Source organism: Bubalus kerabau, chromosome 10 (assembly GCF_029407905.1).
Source record: "Bubalus kerabau isolate K-KA32 ecotype Philippines breed swamp buffalo chromosome 10, PCC_UOA_SB_1v2, whole genome shotgun sequence".
NCBI lineage: Eukaryota > Metazoa > Chordata > Mammalia > Artiodactyla > Bovidae > Bubalus > Bubalus kerabau.
In genome coordinates, this window is record NC_073633.1 from 97651308 (window position 1) to 97672712 (window position 21405).

The window sequence follows — 21405 nt, forward strand, 5'->3', positions numbered from 1 at the left end:
CAGAGATCAAATTACCAACAGCCGCTGGATCATAGAAAAAGCAAGGGAATTCCAGAAAAACAGCTACTTCTGCTTCACTGACGAAACTAAAGCCTTTGACTGTGTGGATCACAACAAACTGGAAAATTCAAGAGATGGGAATACCAGACCACTTTACCTGCCTCCTGAGAAATCTGTATGCAGGTCAAGAAGCAACAGTTAGAATCGGACATGAACAATGAAATGATTCAAAATTGGGAAAGGAGTACATGAAGGCTGCATGCTATCATCTTGCTTATTTAGCTTGTGTGTACAGTACATCATATGCAACGCTGGGCTGGATAAAGCACAAACTAGAATCAAGATTTCCAGGAGAAATATCAATAACCTCAGATATGCAGATGATATCACCCTTTTGGCAGAAACTGAAGAGGAACTAAAGAGCCTCTTGATGAAAGTGAAAGAGGAGAAAGAAAAAGCTGACTTAAAGCTCAACATTCAAAAAACGAAGATAATAGCATCTGGTCCCATTACTGAATGGCAAACAGGTGGCGAAAAAAATGGAAACAGTGACAGACTTTATTTTTTGAGGCTCCAAAATCACTGCAGATGGTGAATGCAGCCATGAAATTAAAAGATGCTTGCTTCTTGGAAGAAAAGCTATGACCAACCTAGACATCATGTTAAAAAGCAGAGACATTTCTTTGCCAACAAAGATCTGTCTAGTCAAAGCTATGTTTTTTTCCGGTTGTCATGTATGGCTGTGTGAGTTGGACCATAAAGAAGGCTGAGTGCCGAAGAATTGATGCTTTTGAACTGTGGTGTTGGAGAAGACTCTTGAGAGTTCCTCGGACAGCAAGGAGATCAGATTAGTCAATCTTAAAGGAAATTAACCCTGAATATACATTGAAAGGACTGATGCTGAAGCTGAAACTCCAATACTTTGGTCACCTGATGCTAAGAACTGACTCATTAGAAAAGATCCTGATGCTGGGAAAGATTGAAGGCAGGAGAAGAAGGGGATGACAGAGGATGAGATGGTTGGATATCATCACTGACTCATGGGACGTGAGTTTGAGTAAGCTCTAGGAGTTGGTGATGGACAGGGAAGCCTGGTGTGCTACCTTCCATGGGGTCGCAAAGAGCCGGACACAACTGAGCAAGTGAACAACCCCAATGGAATGTATAGTCCAGTGTCCATCTTCAGCTCCTAAGGAACCGCATAGATTATTGAGGCTTTTAATAAATGCCCACATTCTGATCAATATGATGGCTGAGAAATGGAATATTTCCTGCTGTATCAGTAGTATGGATGTCACAGACATCAGTGATTCCAACCCTCCAAAGGAAATTTCTGAGTCTGGAGGGCACAATACCAGGAAAGAGACAATATGTGCCATCTGGCAACTGTAAGGCAACTGCCAGTGCCTATGGTGAGCACTGAGGAACTCAGGACGTGAAACAAAGCAGGACACTGGCCCCAGGTAGGTGAGATACATATGAAAGGCATGATTTCAATGAGGGCAGACTCTCGCATCTTCCCAAACATAGAAAAGCACTACATTCCTTGAGATAGCTGGTTTTAATTAACAATGATCTTTTGATGTTTAGACCACCTGCCCTTTGTTGTAAGATTTCTTTAGCACCTGACTCCTCCCCTCACATCCTTGGAGCAGTTATCTCAGGGTCACTGGAGTTGTTGTCTCCCAGTCTTGAAGACCTAAAAATTCCCATGGGAAATAATATAACTCTCTACTTTTAGACTGTGACTATTTTATGAGTTGACATGGCCTCCAAAGTCTACGCCTAAGAAAACAAAATGACCCAGATAACCCCTCATTTCCTTTATCCTATGGGAAACTTGGAATGTGTAAAATTTCCAGATTGAGTTTTTTTCATATTTTAGACCTCTTATAAAGGGAAGAGTATCAAGGAATGGAAATTATGCCTTTAAATCAAGCTTGACAACAAAACAGCCAGCTCTACTCTATTTCTCTAATTACACTCAGGAGAATTTCATACACAAAGGTACATGATTAAGCCCACAGAGACACTCTGGTGGTCTCCAGGTATTCCCTTACTACCCCGCAGTCTGCCTTGTTGTAGAATACAATTGACTTTTATTTGAAAAGGCAGCAAGGCTTTCAGCACCTTCTCACTGATAAACCCCAGAGAAAATACAGTGGGCTAGGAGGGTAACCACTTGACTTCAAATTGAAAGGTGTATTTTCACGCATCACTTTGAACCTGTTCTTAAAACCAACAGAAGCTGACAGGCTGTTACACGAGATCAGAGATGTATTGCAAAAAAAAAAAAAAGTTAGTACAAATATGTACAGTAGACCGGGTGCAAGAAGAGAACTGCTATTCTTGTGCTGCAACTGTGCATTAAAAAACATCACTGCATACTGTTTAAGTTCAATGAAGCTGCCACGGACCACCACCGCCTGCCTCAAGGATTCTACCTAGGCATCAGGGGGCTTTCTGGCTACACCTTATACTAGTTGCACGATGTTGGTTAGTTTGCATTCGTTTTTGGGTTTTTAAAGGCCTCAACTGTAGAGTATTAAGATCAAACCAAAAGAAACTTAAGGCCCTTTTGCTAATATAATGAAGTATTTTTCAGGGAATTCCCTAGCAGTCCAGAGATTATTAGGACTCAGTGCTTTCACCTCCAGGGCCTGGGTTTGATCCCTAGTCAAAACTAAGATTCTGAAAGCCACAGTGCACGGCTAAAAAGAAAAAAAAATTAGACCTAATGTGTACTCTACATTACACTACATTTTACAAAAAGGGTGTAAGGTAACCATTATAACAATGGTTTTACTATAGATTTTATAGATGAGGGATCTGAGTCTGAGAGTGGTATAGCTGGCCCCCACCCCCAGGTCTGGTTCCAAAGTCAGAGCGGTCTCAGCCTCTAGTACTGTCCACTGTCTGGGAGCTACGCTTACAGGCTCCTCTGTCTGCAGGGAAACCATCTCACAAGTGAAGTGTTAGTCGCTCCATGATGTCCGACTCTGTGACCCCGTGGACTGTAGCCCTCCAGGCTCCTCTGTCCATGGGATTCCCCAGGTAAGAATACTGGAGTGGGTTGCCATTTCCTTCTCCAGGGGATCTTCCCGACCCAAGGATGAAACCCTGTTCTCCCGCACTGCAGACGGTTTCTTTACCATCTGAGCCACCAAGAAGTCCAAGTCTCAGTCTGACAACCCAGGCCTAAAGCAAGCTAGCACATGAGCAAGGTAAAATGCAGAAAACTGTATACAGCTAAAAGGCAGAGAGGTGAGGAAGATTAAAGGAAAAGAATGTAAACAGAAAATACAAAATCAGTATTTATGGTTGGTGTAAACAGAATAAATTATCAACTAAAAGGCTTAGTTAATTATAAGGTCATGAAAGACAATTGTTTCTTTATGTCTTTTGCTCTGCCTCCCCATATCATCTTTACCTTAAGCTTAGTTCTTCTCAAGGTCACAAGATGGCTGTTGAACTAATACCTCCTCATTCAACTCTGAAGGGAGAGTCTGAGCATTTCAAGTAAGAACTGTGAACCCCGGAATCAATGACCATAGCCAGGGAAGAATGGCTTAAGCTTTGTTGTTGAACAACAAAAAGTGGTGTTCGCCAAGTTGTGTCTGACTCTTTGTGACCCTATGGACAACAGTGTGCCAGGTCCTTAGTTCACTATCTACTGAAGCTAGCTCAGATTCATGTCCATTGAGTCAGTGATGGCATTGAACCATCTCATCCTCTGCTGCCCTCTTCTTTTACCTTCAATGTCTCCCAGCATCAGGGTCTTTTTCAATGAGTCAGTTCTTCGCATCAGGTGGCCAAAATATTGGAGCTTCAGCTTCAGCACCAGTCCTTCCCATGAATATTCAGGGCTGATTTCCTTTAGGATTGGCTGGTTTGATGTCTTTGCAGTCCAAGGGACCCTCAAGACTCTTCTCCAGTACAATTTGAAAGCATCAAGCTAACCAGGACCCGACCTTTATTAACATACTGTGCTCTTTGAGTTTTAAGATACCAACCTCTCCCCTTTCTTCCTTCTTCACTAGCCTTGCTTCCTCATTCTCCCTGACTGACTCCCAGGGCCAGCTTCAAGGGTATGTGACAAGTGCACTCACAAAGGGTCCCAAAGTCACTACCTTTAAAGTTTTAAGATGTTTTGAACAATGGGCCTCCGTTTCTCATTTTGTACTGGGTTCTATAAATTATGAAGCCATTCCTGTTAGCTAATTCTTCTCTCAATATTTAGCTTAGTTGTGCCTTCAGGGTTGGTCCTGGACCCTCTCTTTTTTACACTCTTGCTTGGGTGGATTATCTCTGTGGCTTTAAATGCTCTTCACATGCTAATAAATCCCAAAGGTATTACTCAGCTCAGGCATCCCTGCTGAGCTCCAGGCTCCGTCTCCTTATCTTGCTTTATTGGTATGTCAAGCTGGATGTCTAACAGGCACCACAAAGTTAATATACCAAACATGGGTCTTCTCAGCCCACCCCCAAGGACCTGTCCTCCCCCACGGTCACTACACTCTTCTTAGATAGCTTTCGTCAAGGGGGACGAGTAGGTACCGTTCCTGTCCTGACTTGAAGCACTTGTGTTTCTTCCCTCTGTCCACCAGACAGTGGTACCATTTTGCACTCCCACAAGCAATCCACTGTAAGGTCCATTTATGCACACCCTGACTATGACAGAGTATTGTTTTCTGATCACTGGGCAAGTAGAAAAATGACTTAATATTTTTTGTTATTATTTGTTGTTAATATTATTGTCTTATTTTGTACTCCTTCAATTATTAAGAGAGTCAATTAAATGACATGTGCTTTTCTTCTTTGATGAACTGACTTGCTACACATATGCATTTTCCCTGATGGAGTATCTTACTCATTCTTAGAGTCCATTATATATTAAAAATATCAGCTGTCTTAATAAGAGTAAGTTAGAACAAATCTGGAATGAGGAAGGATGACAAATCAAGAGATGTCACTGTTAAAGCATGGTAGAAGCAACAGGAATGTTCTTGACAATTACAATCTAAAGATCTGAAGGGAGAGTGTTTGCAGGACTAGAGAAAAATCAGCTGCAAATGCCTCACTTAGGAACTGAACTTGTATGCTCATGTGACCAGGTGAGTCCCCCTGTGGAGTTTCACCTGTGCATGAATGTGGGGTAAGAAATGGGCTTTAGTGAGACAAATCTGCAACTCAGGGTCAGCAAGAAAAGAACAGGAAGGAGCCCACATCCTGAGAGGCAGGCCAGGGACTCTGACAGACACAGCTGAGATCCGATTAAGGAAAGCTTGCCCCTTCCCTTTGTAGGAAGGTAAAGTGTAACTTTTGTCAGAACGGTTGATGCTGGTTGGGTTTAGGGGTGACTTACAGTTGGTACCAGTGAAAAGAGAAAAAGGAAGGGAATAAGGAACAACTTGTGGATTTTGTTTTGAGCAAAACTTAGTAGGCAGTAGAGCTATTTCTTAGTATTGGTTAAGACTAGGTTAGATGATATTGAGCTTCAAATCCCAGTGATGGCTGGGGAAAAAAAAACAACAAAAAACAAGAATAGCCATCAAATCCAGTAAATGTGCTGAGGAAAAGGAAGAGGGCTAGAGACACTTTTCAGGAGTCCCAAAAGACACCTAGTAATGATCGGACTGATTTAAAACAGCCGACAGCCAAGAAGATACAGTTGACAGCAAGGTTACCTGTGTAAGTCTTTAAAGCTACAATGATCAAGGCCATTTCTGGTGACCCATTTTCCAATTAATAATTTGTTGATTCACTGTAAAGAGAGTGAAAACTTGATTATTTGGTAACTTGCACTTCTCTGAGGGATAATTTATAATTTTGGCTAACAAGAGAAAACTAGTATATAGGCAGGCACATGTGCTATTTTTAAGGACCTGTTTTTGCAGATTTAGTTATTCCAATAAATTTTGTTTTTATTGCTTTAAAAAAAGTGATTGGGAAAACAGTAGTCACTAATTCACATTGTGTATTTGGGAGTGGGGAAATAGAAATTGGAATGAATTCTGTTTCTGTCATGTTGTGTTTGAGAAAGTAGGCTATTTCAAGAAGTGCTCAGGAGGTAACTGGTATTGTATCAACACAACAACCTTCAGAAACCTGAAGTTCAAAGCTAAGATCCAGGCCATTCTTGGTTCAAGGACACAAAATTCATTTCCAATGTGAGGAGCACAACTATAAGTTTCTAGAACTATTTCCATTGACAAGTTCAATGCTCTCAATAATTGCTAATATTAAGTTCTCAGATCTCTTTTTTTTTAATTTAAAATTCCTTTTTTTTTTAATTTTATTTTTAAACTTTACAATATTGTATTGGTTTTGCCAAATATCTAAATGAATCCGCCACAGGTATACATGTGTTCCCCATCCTGAACCCTCCTCCCTCCTCCCTCCCCATACCATCCCTCTGGGTCGTCCCAGTGCACCATATCTCTCACTTTAATCTGCTTAAGTCTCATTATAGATGGTAGACCTCTTTCTATTAAATAGGAAGATAAGGAGAACTCACATTAGTAACCCAGCCAGTTTAAGATCTTTTCTGTGACCATCCTGCCTTACAAAGACATATGGGTACATACAGGTGTCAAGGGTACATACACCTGTCAAGGACTGTAATAAATGCAAAGTATGTATCATGTCATCTGTCATTATGTCACAACAAACCTATGAGGTAGTCTAGTTTGGTAATATGCCCAAAGTCACTGCTGTCAATCCAATCCACACTAGGATTAGAACCCAGACAATCCAACTTCACTGCTTTTAAAGATAGCAACTACCTTATTCATCTGTGGCTTATCCAATAACACTGATCACAATTCCATGCCTATGGAAGATCACAGAAGATCACAGAGTTGAATGAGTATGTTAATACATGCTCTGTGCTTGATTCCCTTTCAGCCTCAGAAAATTTACATTTCAGACAGAAACAGAAGTAACCAGTTACTTACACTGCATCTTCCTCTTTGGCTGGGAAGTAAGAGCAATGACACAAAGGCTATTTGCCTCCATAAACAGGATTGCCAACAAGCACTGGGAGAGAGGTTCATGTCAGAGTGATGTAATCATACTTTCAATGTCTTTCATTAACAGTGTTTCATTATTTTCTCCACAAATGAAATGAGCAGAACCCATTGCTATTTAGGAAAATTACATAATTTTTAAAATGTTATAACATTACTACAGTTTTAGCTTTGGGAAAAATCCAACCTATTTTAGACATATAATTCAAGAAGGGAAAGCAAAGCTTACAGACTTCCCAGTGTGTTTCATTCTTCTTCTCCATAGCCCATCAATCACTTTTCTCCTCTCAGGCCCTTTCTGCTACAGACAGACGCACGGCTCCATTAACTCAAACCTCCCAGGCTTAATTTGTTTTGGTGTATCCAAATCTTTTACTGCCTCTCAATTCAGACCATATTCTCTTTTGCTATTCTTGACCATTTAAAAGTATTTTTCAGCTCCACGGATATTATGAAGTTAATAACTGGGATATCTGAGCACCTACTATGGTACAAAATGCACCACTTTAGGATCTTTATGTATATTATCTCACTTAATTCTCAAAACCATACTGCTGTCATTTTATGTATGGAGAAACTGAGGCCAAAAAGGTTAAGGTCATCAATGTAGGAGCCTGAATTAAACTGCAAAAATACAAGATTTGCTGCAACAAAGAAAGTATCTTTATTATGATTGTTTTAATGGTTAAAATTTGCAAGTTTCCTAGATAAAGTAGTAACAGGATAAAAAAAAATTACAAAAAAGCAAGCTTCTTAATGATTCATTTGAAATAACTATAAATAAAAATACTTGCTGATTATTTAATACTTTCTAAAATAACACAAAATATATTCAATATGTAGTACAGGCCTTAATGATCTGATTCTCCTTTTATGCAACTATTTACAAACTCTAAAGTAAAAGAAAAATACATAGCTAAACAGTGAAATTAAAAAACAAGGTTGTTCTCAAATAATTTTATCCTAAGTAATCTATTCTTTGGAGTAGAAATACTCACTTAATACAATATGTTATTTATATCAATTTTTAGTTACACTTTGTTGGTGTGGCTTTAGCCCAATTTAAATTCCTGTGTGCCTAGAAATTACAACTATTCCTTTTAAAAGGTACTAAGAATTTATAACAGTTTATTATTCAGACTGACATCCCACCCCAATAAAAGGTATAGAATTTAATGATACCTCTTTTTGATAATGGAACTTATTAACAATGTGAAGCATTTTCCTTTCTGAACTGTATAGTTTTATTCAGTTATCTATATAACAATTTTATAAACTAGTAAGCAAAGCAAGCAGTATTACTTTTTTTAAATAACATCTTTAATTAAAGTTTTTGCAAAGGTAAAATATTAAACTTAAAATAGGTCTTAGTACATCAAAATACTAAGTTCTCTAATTGTATTCCAAGATGGTCTTTAAAACATAATATCCCGTATATCACAGAAGAGCAACCTTGATCTGCAATTGTACAGAATGAATTTTACAAACATAATAAATATATTTACGCCCTTACACATAACAGTATGTACAACAGCAGTTGACAATAGTAGCTCAGAACAGCAAAAAGAATTAACTCCTCCCCCCAAATTGTAGCCCTGAAGCATACCGGATGATTTAAGGAAACTTAACTTGAAATAGTAGTTAATAACTCAGTGTAGTTCTTCTCCTAAAAGAAAAAACAATTTTTCTTGTTCCTCAAAATAAAAATATCAAGTTCTGTGTGTTCTTCCTTAAACCATAAAAAATGACAAAAAATAGACTAAGGCAGACTTAAAAACGGGATACAAACTTCAGAATAATTTCCATAGCATAATAGATTAAAATGCAAAACTATTTAACATAAACCCATGAGGAAATATATAAAGCAACTATTTTTTAACCAATGCATTAAAAACCTGAAACAGCTGATTCAGACGGATAGGTGGGAGATAGATAGATGTATGAAATAAAATGAAAATGTACAAAGGTGGATCAATAAAATATTACATTGCACAAAAGCTCAAAGAAGTTCAAGATGAAATAATCTGAAAATACAGGAATTTTCTTAAGAGGAAGAAAAAGCTAAGATATAAAGGGAGCTCCCAAGAAAATTATGTCTGATTTCTTATACAAGGTTTATTTATTTCTGAAAAGAATGGTGACATTATTGCTATAAGATAATCAAAAATTACTCTTAGAAGGAGATGAGATAACACTTTTCATTCCTCCATAAAAGCCAGAAAAAAAGCAAACCAAATCCTTGATTTTCATATAGCAAAAGAAAATCTTTATACAAAAGCTATTATACTTTTATTTTTATGTTCTTGCAGTCTAAACCAGTCTATTAGACTATGCTCTTCAAGAACACATTTTAACCACTATACACACTGCTCAAATCTTGATGCATGCCAAAAAGAACATCATCAAGGTGGCTTTGATTTTAAGAGAGGCAACAATATAAATGTGGTGCTATGATGGCATTTAATAGAAAGAAATGTGAACATTTAAAAAAATATAAAAGCCCAATATAAAGATCCCCCTCATATAACAGACATTTTAGTCCAGAAAATAATTGCACATTAGAGTTGTTTTAGCCAAATGTGGCACTCCACAGAATTTAAATGTGCTCTCAGCCATTCAAATGGTCTGATTACCCAAATGACCATCAAAAAAAAAAAAAAGAGTACATACACTGAAAGGCACACATTTTCACACTTAAACCTAGTACTTTTGTGTAAATTTTTCTTAGCACTGTTGATTGTTTTTTAATAAAAGGTGCCATCATCTGTGCAAATCTAAACAAATCCTTTTCTGAAACCTTCACTTATTTCATAATACCAAGTCTGAACTATTTTCCTTCTTTGAATAAACGTTATCTTTACTTCAAAATTTTGAAAGTGGGAATCCTTGCATTTTCAAAGGAATGACATTTTTAATGGAACCTAATGAAATGATGTTAAATAAAATGTTAAAAGCATGATTAAGAATTCAAGTACAATAAAAGATAAGTAAGTGGCATTCTTACAGCAAGCCACTATAATAAAACTAAAACATGCTATATGACTATAAAGGAACACAATGCAGTGATATATAAGAGCACAATTTGGTATGCAGTGTTGTTTGGACCAGTTTTCAGAATTTTCACAGGTAAAAGAAAAGCGCTTGCCAAGTATGTTATAATTGATATGCAATATACACAGGTGCAAATATAAATGGTTATTTCCTGCTTCAAAACAACCCTACTAAGTCACACTGAAAGCAGTGGTTGTTCATATTTCAATGTTATAAAAACAGGCTAGTATACAATTCTATTATGAATACAATGTTTTTGTCTACATAGAGAGTCCAAAATATAAGCTGAGTATCATATAGTAATCCAAGGTTCAGTAGCGTAAGAACTACTAGATAGCCAAAGGGTTTCAATCAACACTGCAGCAATGCTAAACTTTTATAGGTAGTTCAGGTCACTGACTTCTTCACTAGGTAAATATAAACCTACTAGCAACTATACTGAAGGACAAATGAACAACAGGACTTCTGTGATTTTACTCCCTTCCCCTCTCCTCCCAGGCTCAACAAAAACAAAGCAAAACAAAAAACCGGCGTGTGCTTTGAGCATAGTGGGGTAAACAAATAAACCTCCAAAAAACTAACATAGTAAAAATTAAAACCGTATCACCAGATATGGCATCGAAATAAATCTAACTACTAGCATGCTAGAAACCACCATTTATATCAAAGTTCAGAACATAAGTTAAAGGGACCAAGGTGGTATTTTGGGAGGGAAGTAGGCAAAAGAAAAAAAAAATTAGCCTTTTCAAGAAGTTTAAAGATTTGTGCTAAAAAAAAAAAAACAATATAAAACAGCTCACAGTTTTTCTCTGCAACGTACTTTAAAGTGTTTCTCTGTTACTTCTGGAAACACAAAGGCAAATAAAAGGAAGACAAAAGTGGAAGACTTAAAAAAAATCAATATACAAGTTAAACACATGTGAATTTTGTCAAAATAAACCATGAAAAGAATTAGGTGTTAAGAACAAAGGTGAGGACACGTGTTCCTGCAATTCTCCCAAGCAACTCGTTCACACTGAACATAGAGCACTGCCACATTGTTCTTTAGAGCCCCTTACAGAATACAGAGCTATGCATTCTTCATATACATATTACATTTCTACTGTTTTTAATATACAAGTCAAATTTCTATGCTGTCTTCCCGATGTGCAAACTGGAGCCCATGTCTGTATTATCAGTGGCCTGGAAGGGCCAGTGCAAGAGAGGTAAGTATGTACTTAGTGGCCCACCCTCCTCTAACCCCAAAATTTCTCCCTCAAATTACAAAGTTGCATTTTAAAAAATGTGTTCAATTAGAATAAGAGTTTTAAAATTCTTTACTAGTAAACACAAGAAACTTTTAAAATTACTAAACTGTTTGATAAAAATCCAGGTCCTCACCACCTGCCCAATGCATCAATCAATGCACAGAATGTTATCTAAATGTTTGTTTAGCTTAAAGACTAAACATATATATAAGCATACACTTCAGCCCAACAGGAAAATTATCTATTCATATGTATATAATTCCAGCTAGATGGTACCTTTGTGCAACAAAACTGCATTCCTGAGGAGCCACTTGGGGTTTCTTTTTAAGGTGTGGGACTAAAAGAAACAAATACAATTCTGTTAGGAAACTGAAGTTGTCATTTTAATTCTGCTCAACTCAGACAAGACCCAAGTCTTTATAATGAGTCTGAAAACCTAATTAAAATAAACATCCACTCCTAGGTAAATTTTGTCTCCAAACTGTAATTACTGATTATACACTTCCTTTAACTTGTAAATAGATGTTTCATCAAGCAGGGAAGGAAGAGGTATATATTACTGAGGGAGAACAGCAAGTAAAAATATTTAAGACCTGTAAGAGTTCTAAACTGTTTCCTTATACAAGTGAATTAAAATTCAACACCATAATTCTTACCCTTTTGTAAAAAGCTAAACACGCAATTTTTACCAAATATAACCACGTACAATAAGCAGTTTCAGTTCAATCTATCAAAAGGGAAGTTTCTTCAGTTCATTCCAACAAGTATCTTCTGGCTGAACTCAAGTTGGAGGAAGGAATATAAACAAAGCTTTACATGCTAATCACCAGTGGCAGGTACCTGTATTTAAAATCGACAACTCGGGTTTTCTTACACAAATCCCCACCCTCCCCACCCCAACAACCCCAGGTGCTACAGTTCCATGGCTTGCCAGTTAGAAGTAGTGTCTGTGTTGTCAAGGTCTCTTTGTTCCAGTAGCTCTGCTTCTACTGCACTTTTCTGACATGCAGAAGTTAAGTTTTGGTTGGTATATGTCCCAAGTTTCAAACTGTCCACTTTAAATTTTTTTTTTTTTTAAGTTTCTTTTGTTTTATTTATAAAAGAAAATGAACCAACTCTTTTCACCATTCTGCATCTCCAATGGCTTTGGAAAATATATAATCTCTTCCATTAAGATTCATAATGCCATCCTTGAGATGAAATTTCCATTTGTTTTTACTTCTGTGTATCTAAATAAATAAGTAAAAAATGCATGAGATAAAATAAAAAGAGGAAACAAACAACAACAAAACCCATTCACACACCAAACATGTATATTATTGCAATTGCAAACTCTTTTCTTTTTTGAGATATAATTGACAAGTAACATAGCAGTTTCAGATGTACAAAGTAATGACTAGATCTCTGTGTATACTGCAAAATGATCTTCACAGTAAGCCTGTTAACATCCATCACCATGCATAGTTACAAATTTTTTTCCTGTGATGAGAACATTTAAGCTCTTTGTTAACTTTCAAATACACAGTGTCATCAACTGTAGTCATCATGCTGTACATTATATCCGCGAATACTTATAACTTGAAGTTTGTGTCTTTGACCACCTTCGCTCATTTCACCTAACCTCCAAACCCTGTCTCTGGCAATCTGTTCTCTGTACCTATAAATTCAGGGTTTTTTGTTTAGATTTTCTTTCTGCTGCAGTTGTTAATGGGATTGTTTTCTTATTTTCTCTTTCTGATAGTTCATTACTAGTGCACAGAAACCCCACAGATTTCTGTATCCTGCAACTGTACTGAATTCATTTATAGTTCTGACAGTTTGTTGGTGGAGTCTTTAGCATTTTTTTTGCAGTATCAAGTTACCTGCGAATAATGAGTCTTACTCCTTCCTTTCTTCATTTGTTTGTGTTTTATTTCCTTTTCTTGCCAAACTGCTCTGACTAGGACTTTCCATCCAGTGCTGAATAAAAATGGTGAGAGTGAACACGCCTGTCTCTTTTCTAATCTTAAAAGAAAAGCTCTGTGCTTTTCAGAGTATGTTACTTGTGGGTCTGTCATATATGACCTTTATTCAGTTGAGGTACATTACCTCCACAACAATTTTGTTGAGACTTTTTATGTTACATTTTGTCAAATGCTTTTTCAGCACCTACTGAGACCATCCCATGATTTTTGTCCTTCATGTTGTCAACATGGTATATCACACTGATTTGAAGATGGTGAGCCTTCTTTGAATCCCTGGAATAAATCCCACTTGATCATGGTATATGATCTTTTTAAAAAAATTGCTGAATTTAGTTTTCCAATATTTTGTTCAGCACTTCTGCATCTATACTCATCAGGATGATACCAGCCTATAGTTTTCTTTTCTTGTGGCACCCTAGTCTAGTTTTGGTATCAAGGTAACTAACATTGGTCTTGTAAAATGAGTTTAAAAATGTTTTGTCTTATTCTATTTTTTCGAACCATTTGAGAAGGATTGGTATTAATTCTTCTTAAATGTTTGGTAGAATTTACCAGTGAAACCATCTGGTCCTAGACTTTTGTTTATTGGGAAGTTTTTGTTTATTGATTCAATCTCCTACTAGTAATCAGTATGTTCAGATTTTTAATTTCTTCATGATTCAGTCTTAGAAGGTTTTATGTTTCTAGGAATTTATCTACTTCTATATGGTCCAATTTGTTAAAGTATAATTATTCACAGTAGTCTCATATGATCCTTTGTATTTCTATTATCAGTTGTTAACTCTTTCATTTGATTTGAATCCTCTCTTTTCTCTTTTTGAGTCTCACTAAAGTTTTGTCAAATTTGTTTATCTCTACAAATAATCAGCTCTTAGTTTCATTGATCTTTTTTTCTATTATCTTTTTAGTCTCCATTTAGTCCCTCTGATCTTTGTTATTTCCAGCCTTCCATTAACTTTGGGCTTCTTCCTGTTCCTTTAGGTACAAAATTAGATTGTTTATTTGAGATTTTTCCTTGTTTCTTGATGTAGGCATTTCTATGTACTTCCTTCCTAGAACTTCTTTTGCTGTATTCTACATGTTTAGTATGGTGTATTTCCATTTTCATTTGTCTCCAAGTATTTTCAAGTTCAGCAGCATATTGTTTAATCTCCATCTGATTTCTATTTTCATACAACTGTGGTCAAATTGCATTTTAATAGTTTGATACAATCTCTCAAAAAAAAGCCAATTAGCTAGGTGAATTTTTCAAAAATCTATAATTAATAATATTTATTTTATAGTTCTTAGTATTTGGGTTCATTAAAGTAGTTAATGTTTCTCTGCAAATTATTTTAATCTCTTCCAGGTCTGCATATACGTGTCATTTCCTATACAATTCTTTACAGGCAAATATTTAAAACAGGAATACCCTTTGTTCTCCCTGATGCTTCTAGAACACTTTTTATTTTTTGCGTTTTCTCTGTAACTCCTTTTAAGTCTATACAATTTAATTAACCAGAGGCTTTTCTTCATTCTCCTTATGTACTGACCACCAGGACATTTTTTCCTCATTATTGGTATCATGCTTACAACTACTCTCTTCTTCCTCACATACACTAACAACTTACATATTGCTGACTTTTTAAATACTGTGGCCCCCCAGTATTAGAATTCATACTAATATTAGTATTTCTCTAACTATTATTTTATCTCTAATTCTACTTTACTTGTCTTCAGGACACCTGGCAACTGTTTTCTTAAAGGCCACCAATAAGTTTCTAGTTACTACATCAATAGCCTCTTGTCATACGACGTATTACAATACTTTTTAACTGATTTCCAGGTCTTCACTCTCTCCCTTACCTTCAATCATAAGCATCACTCCCATTTCAGGCTTTCATTTTAAAAGGAGAAAATTACAGCCTGGAGAAGTTCAATGAGATGATCAATGACATATCACAATTAAGTGACAAAAGATGATTCCTTTGCCCCAGTTTATCAGGCTGTTTTCCATAATAATGCAGAAATTCTCACTATGTACAGGCATTTTCTTTTCCCATTGCTAAAACTACATGGTCTAACACCCCCATGCAAACAGTCTCCATGCGTATTCTTGGCAAATCATTGTTTAGTGTCTGCTTGAGTGTGATTAAAAGTGGAAGGTGAAGAATTGCAAATTTAGTTATCCCTTCCTGGGACAGCCCCCTTGCAAGTCTTTCATACTTTACCCCTTACTAAAAGCTGCTTACCCCAAACTTATTGATTCTAGCCATGCCTTTTGGAAAGTTAATCTAAAAAACAATGAATACTTCATATATTTGAAAACCACTCTCATGCCCTTCCTTAAGACCACTAACTTAAGCTATATATAAATTTACCATATATCTATCTTTTCTCATTTATTAAAGCAAAATAGAGTATAATAAAGTGAAACAATATTCAGAAGAGGGCCTCTTACATTAAGTGGTCTTATTTTGTTGTTTAGTCACTAAGTCGTAGCTGACTCTTTTGTGACTTCCCCTAGACTGAAGCCTGTCAGGTTCCTTTGTCCATGGGATTTTCCAGGCAAGAGTACTGGAGTGGGTTGCCATTTCCTTTTCCAGGGGATCTTCCTGACCCAGGAATCAAACCCATGTCTCTTGTGTCTCTTGTACTGGCAGGTGGATTCTTTACCACTGAGCCACCAGAGAAGTCCAAGTGGTCTTATAACTCTGGTCTAATTACACTATTTAGATTATTACACTTAACACCTTAGGATGGATGATTTGAACACCAACAGATATAAAACTAGCATGTCCCAAACCAGCCACTCTCCCCTCCTAAATTTGCTCCATCTGCAGCTTTTCCCATCTCAGTTGATGGTATCTTCATTCTTTTGACTAGTTCCTCATTTAAAAAAAAAAAAAATCCTGGGGTCATTCTTGATTCCCTTTTTTATTTTCTACCACATACACAAGAGTCAGGAAAGCCTGTTGACTCTTCCTTCAAAACATCCAAGATCCAGATGCTTCTCATCACTTCCAATGCTATCATCCTAGCCTCAATCACCATTTTCACTCATGTGGATTACTAGATGTCCCTCTATTAATCTCATTTCAACCTTTGTTTCTTCTACATTTCAACCTTTGTTTCTTCTACATTCTGTTCTCAACAAAGCAATTTTTTTTTTTAAGATTAAAATGTAAGTGATACTACTTTTGTATATTTGAAACCTTCCAAGAGCTTCTCACTCAGAGTGAGAGCCCATGTCCTCACAAAGTCCTACACCACACCGCCTGCCCTCACTCACCTGATTTAATCTCCTGCTATACTGCTCCCCCAAGCCCAGCTACATTGGCCTCCTTGCTGCTTCTCACACAAAGAAGGCAGGTATGCCACCAAATAACGACATGGCTAACTTTCATCAAGCCTTTGATCCTGTTTCCTCTCCCACTCTATAATTACCCACACTAATTATTAACTTCTAACATAGCATATTAATTACAGTTGAACCTTTAACAGTATGGGTTTGGAAATGCACAGATCAACTTATACACAGGTATTTTTCAATAATAAATACCACAGAATTAAGTGGACTGTGGTTGGATGACTATACATATACAGACGAACCATAGATACAGAAGGCTGCCTCTAAGTTACATGCAATTAGCCCCAGTGTTGTATTAAGGTAACTGTAATTTGTTTTATCTTCTTGTTATGTTTTAGCCTTTGTCTCCCTCAACTAGAGTAAGCTTCCAAATGGCAGGGACTGTTTTGTTTTGTTCACTGGCTTATCTCAAGCTCCTAGAACAGTGAGTGCCCTGGAACATCACAGACACTATTAAGTATTTTTTGAATAAAAAGATCTCTCTCTCCTTTTCTCTTTGACTTCCTATAGAGAAAGTATTAATTATCCTAAAAATGGATATATAAATTTATTTCTAGTACGAAACAAGTAACTATAAGCTGAAAGATATGGAATTAAATAAACAAGCAATGAGTAGCCAGGAAAAAAGAATTCCACAGACAAGTAAAGAAACTGCAGTTTGCTGTAAGACAACTTGCAAAAAGCAAATACAGAAAGTATCATATGCATCAAGTAATATTCCATATACTAAGTACTGAAGTCATATTGAGTAGTAAGTAGTAAATATTTTTACTTGACTAAATCACAAAATATAACTTGAAAAACAATTCATTTACTGGCCTTACATTAAGTCCTGTATAAAGGAGTATACAGGACTGAGTGCAAGGAAAAAGGCCTCTGAACTTTCCTCATGACAAAAATATTAAGTAACACTATCTACAAACAAGGCCGATGCCTCAATACCTGATGCCATCAGTCCTTACCTATCCATACAATGTGAGAACTCTGCCTCATTATTAGATTTAAAGCTCTCATCTGACTGGCAACACAATCAATTTTTTGTATGACTGCTGCTAAAATTGACTCACTGTTGAAATTTAGGCTTCAAAAATAAACTCCTAAAGTTCCAGCTGCCTCAAACTACACCCAAGCCCATTTCAGAACACCACCATTCTTACACTGTTGGCTAAAACCCTCCAACCTCCAAAACTCATTTGATTATAAAAATTAGATCTCTGTAAACTTTAAAACTGTTTACCATACAACAAACTACTTAAAAGTACTTTTAAATTTCTTACTTTAAAACATTAAAATATTGTCTCCATGAGCAAAACAAACCAATTTTAACGTTAAAAATATTAAGTGTACAAAGGAGAATACTAGTCTCTTATAATATGAAAATACTTAGAAGCATATTCCTCAGTCAAGCTAAGGTAAAGGTCCTTTCTTATGTATCTGACATCCTGCTATCATGATATTGCATTCTGGATAATCTGGTTGCCAACAGGTTCCCTTGAGTCTTCCTGACAATAAAGATTTACTGGTATCTCCTGTTGTTTCAACTTCAATACTTTTCCTCCAAATGCATATAACAAGAAATTACTTGTATTATCATGTGCTTGGTGTAGGGTATTATGAGTGCTTAACTTAGTAGTCATAAGGTACAAAAGTGGATGCCCTGATACTCTGAATCAGTGACCTCACTAACCTAATTCTATAATTTCACTGGTACTTAACTGGCTTAATTTTACCTTTACATTAGGAAATGATAAGATTCATTTTTTAAACATTTTTCCTACAGATGTTTGCAATAAACATGGCTATTTATAATATTCATTTTATAAAAGCAACACAAATTTAAGACTTTCATCATTTGTAAAAGAGGGCATAAAGAGCACAAATTTTGCATAATGAGTATAGATTGATCCCTGGGTTGGGAAGATCCCCTGGAAAAAGGAAAGGCTACCCACTCCAGTATTTTGGCCTGGAGAATTTCATGGACAGTCCATGGGGTCACAAAGAGTCAGACACGACTGAGCAACTTTCACTTTCACTTCCAGTACTTGACACAATTAGGCACTTAATAAATATACGTTTAGTGAATGAGAAGTGCTTATAAATAAAACCCAACTATGTCTATCATAGTTTTCAACACTTGGAAAAGATCTCTGTTGAAATTAAACTATAAAAATGAAGCATAATTTGTGGATTATAAATTTAATGGCTATAGCCAGAAAACAATTCTGATTAAATGTTTCAATAAACAAAAAAATCTCGACAATGCCAAAACTATAACAAAAATACTTGAGAAGTAACATCCTTTTTAAGAATTAAGAAATCAAGGAGTCGATAGCTAATTTTCATAGAACCTAGTTTAAAATTTTTCTATTGCTACCAAAATTTTGTTGTTGTTCAGTCCCCACATTGTGTATGACTCTGCGACCCCATGGACTGCATACAACAAAGTTAAATAATTTAAAATAATTTTCAGTAAAAACGTATCTTTTGTTAGTTACCAGTCTTGTTTATTACCCTATACAAAGGTTCAATTAAAGCCTTTTAAGTTTTGAGGTAGTTGAGGTCAGAGGGAAAACAGGGTTATCCCATTTAGTTAATATTCATATTAAAAGACAATATAAACTGGCTTTACTTTGTTAATAAGTTGGGAGACACAATCTAAATGGAAAACAACATACTTTTTGTGATTTCATGCATAACTTATTTTTCAACTATAGTTATACAAATTAATTTCTCACTCCATTAAAATAATCTACTAAAGTATAACACTGTTTTCATTCACAAAGTTTATATTCGAGTTTCTAAGAGGCACCAATCAGCTAACCAAATGCTTGAACACGGCAGACAGGATGGTTTAAGAAGAAATTACAATAGCAAAAATGTTAGTAACCTGTTGACTGGCTTCCCTGGTGGCTCAGACAGTAAAGAACTGATTAAATCCTTACCTTATCATACTGGCACACAACAACATTTTCTGTATCAAAGAGTTCCTGTCCTTCCTCATCACTCACATCATCTTCACTATTGAGGGGTTCCTAAAAATGAAAAAAGAGAGTTCATTTATTTATATTTCATGTATTACTAAAAAAAGGTCCTTCTAATATTCACTGAAAAGAAACACAGTGACCTTGAAGTTCTTTGAGAACCAAGGGCCAGACAGATCCACATATACCATGAACATACTGTTAATTGGCTATGTTAAGATTCTGCCAGTGTCACTGAAATTCCAGCAAGAAATTAAATATAGTAATTAAAATAGTTAAGCTATATAATTTATATGACTGAAAAGACGTTACTTTACTTCCTTTATTTTTTCAGAATAGCACAAGAAGATAACTCTTTCCAGTAACTATTTGTCTAGAAGTGGACCTAGGAAAATATGAAGATTTAATGAGATAATGGTATGTGTACCACCAGAAGCAGCTGTGTAAAAAAAAGAAAACACTGGTGAAGTTGGAAAAGGAAAATAAGGATATAAAAAAGGTCGGCAGCCTAGCTAGTCTTGACATTAAAGACTAGGAATACAAATTAGTATGTCTACTGGTGGAGGCTTAAAGCATAACTAAGGCAACCACATTTTAAAGGGGGGGATCTTGATCTCACTAACGAAGAGAATCAAATGCCAAGGTCTAGCTAGAGCATAAAATGACCAATCAAGTTAACCTTGACCTCAGTTGTGACAGACAGTAAAACATACAACTCTAATTTCTAATTAATGAAGAAAGAGAAGCTAGGGCAAAATAAAAATGGAAAGAAAAATAATCAAAACAAATACTGTATATGAACTATGAAATCTAGAAAAATGGTACAGATGAACTTACCTGCAAAGCAGAAACAGAGACACAGACATAGAGAACAAGTGTATGGATCCAAAGGGGAAGGCAGGGGTGGGACAGATTGGGATTGGCATATATACACTCTTATGTATGATACAGATAACTAATGACAACCTACTATATAGCAAGAGGACTCAATGATCTGTGATAACCTAAATGGGAAGGAAATCCAAAAACAGAGGTGATATGTGTATATATAAATAGCTGATTCACTTTGTTGTATAGGAGAAACTAACACAACATTGTAAAGCAACTATACTTCAATTTAAAAAAAAAAAAAAACAGATTTTAAGTCTCTAAGCCTGTACCTACTTACACACATGTATATGTATATATTCTGTAATTCAAAATAGTTATCACCAACATAAATGTAAAAAAATTTACTGAGGTTAATTTCACCATTTTTAACCATTCTAAGGTGTACAATTTGCACTTAGTATGTGCAATTATCACCACTATCACCATTTCTAACCAATATTATAGAACTTAGCCAACTAGGCAAGAAAAACTGCTATTTTTTCACATTTGATTTGATTGCCTACAAAGAATACATCAAATAGTCAAGAGGCTACCCAGTAAATACAGATGACCATGGCCACCAGCACCCCCACCTGAAAATCCTGTTTCTTTTGATCATCCCAGTGTGTACAGGGAAGGAGTAGGTAGGCATTAAGTACACTCGGGAAATCAAGAACTATATGTTTCTCTTTTCAAAGAGCTTTTTAAAATTTGCTATGGTGTTTATAACAAAAAAGAAAATTGAAAAAAAAAGTGGTGTAGCAGAAGCCTTTTGCTGATCATTAATCAAGGAAATAAAAATTAAAATCAAAATGAAAAATTTTCTGCCTCCCAAACTGGCAAAAAAAATTAAGAAGCCTGACAATGTCAAGTATTGGTGAAGACAGCCACAGACCCATGCATCATTATATACTG

At 35.9% G+C, this 21405-nt stretch overlaps 1 protein-coding gene across 1 annotated transcript in view; it reads right to left on the minus strand.

The window, feature by feature from the left end:
• Window positions 1–8326: 8326 nt before the first annotated feature.
• GTF2A1 (general transcription factor IIA subunit 1) overlaps window positions 8327–21405 on the minus strand; it is a 38767-nt gene continuing 25688 nt past the window's right edge. Inside the window, exons 8-9 of the mRNA XM_055538822.1 lie at window positions 19582–19671; window positions 8327–12555 (exon numbers count right to left, since the gene is read on the minus strand). Coding sequence (XP_055394797.1) covers window positions 12448–12555; window positions 19582–19671 — 198 coding nt within the window. The 3' untranslated portion in view covers window positions 8327–12447. The remainder of the gene's footprint in view (window positions 12556–19581; window positions 19672–21405) is intronic.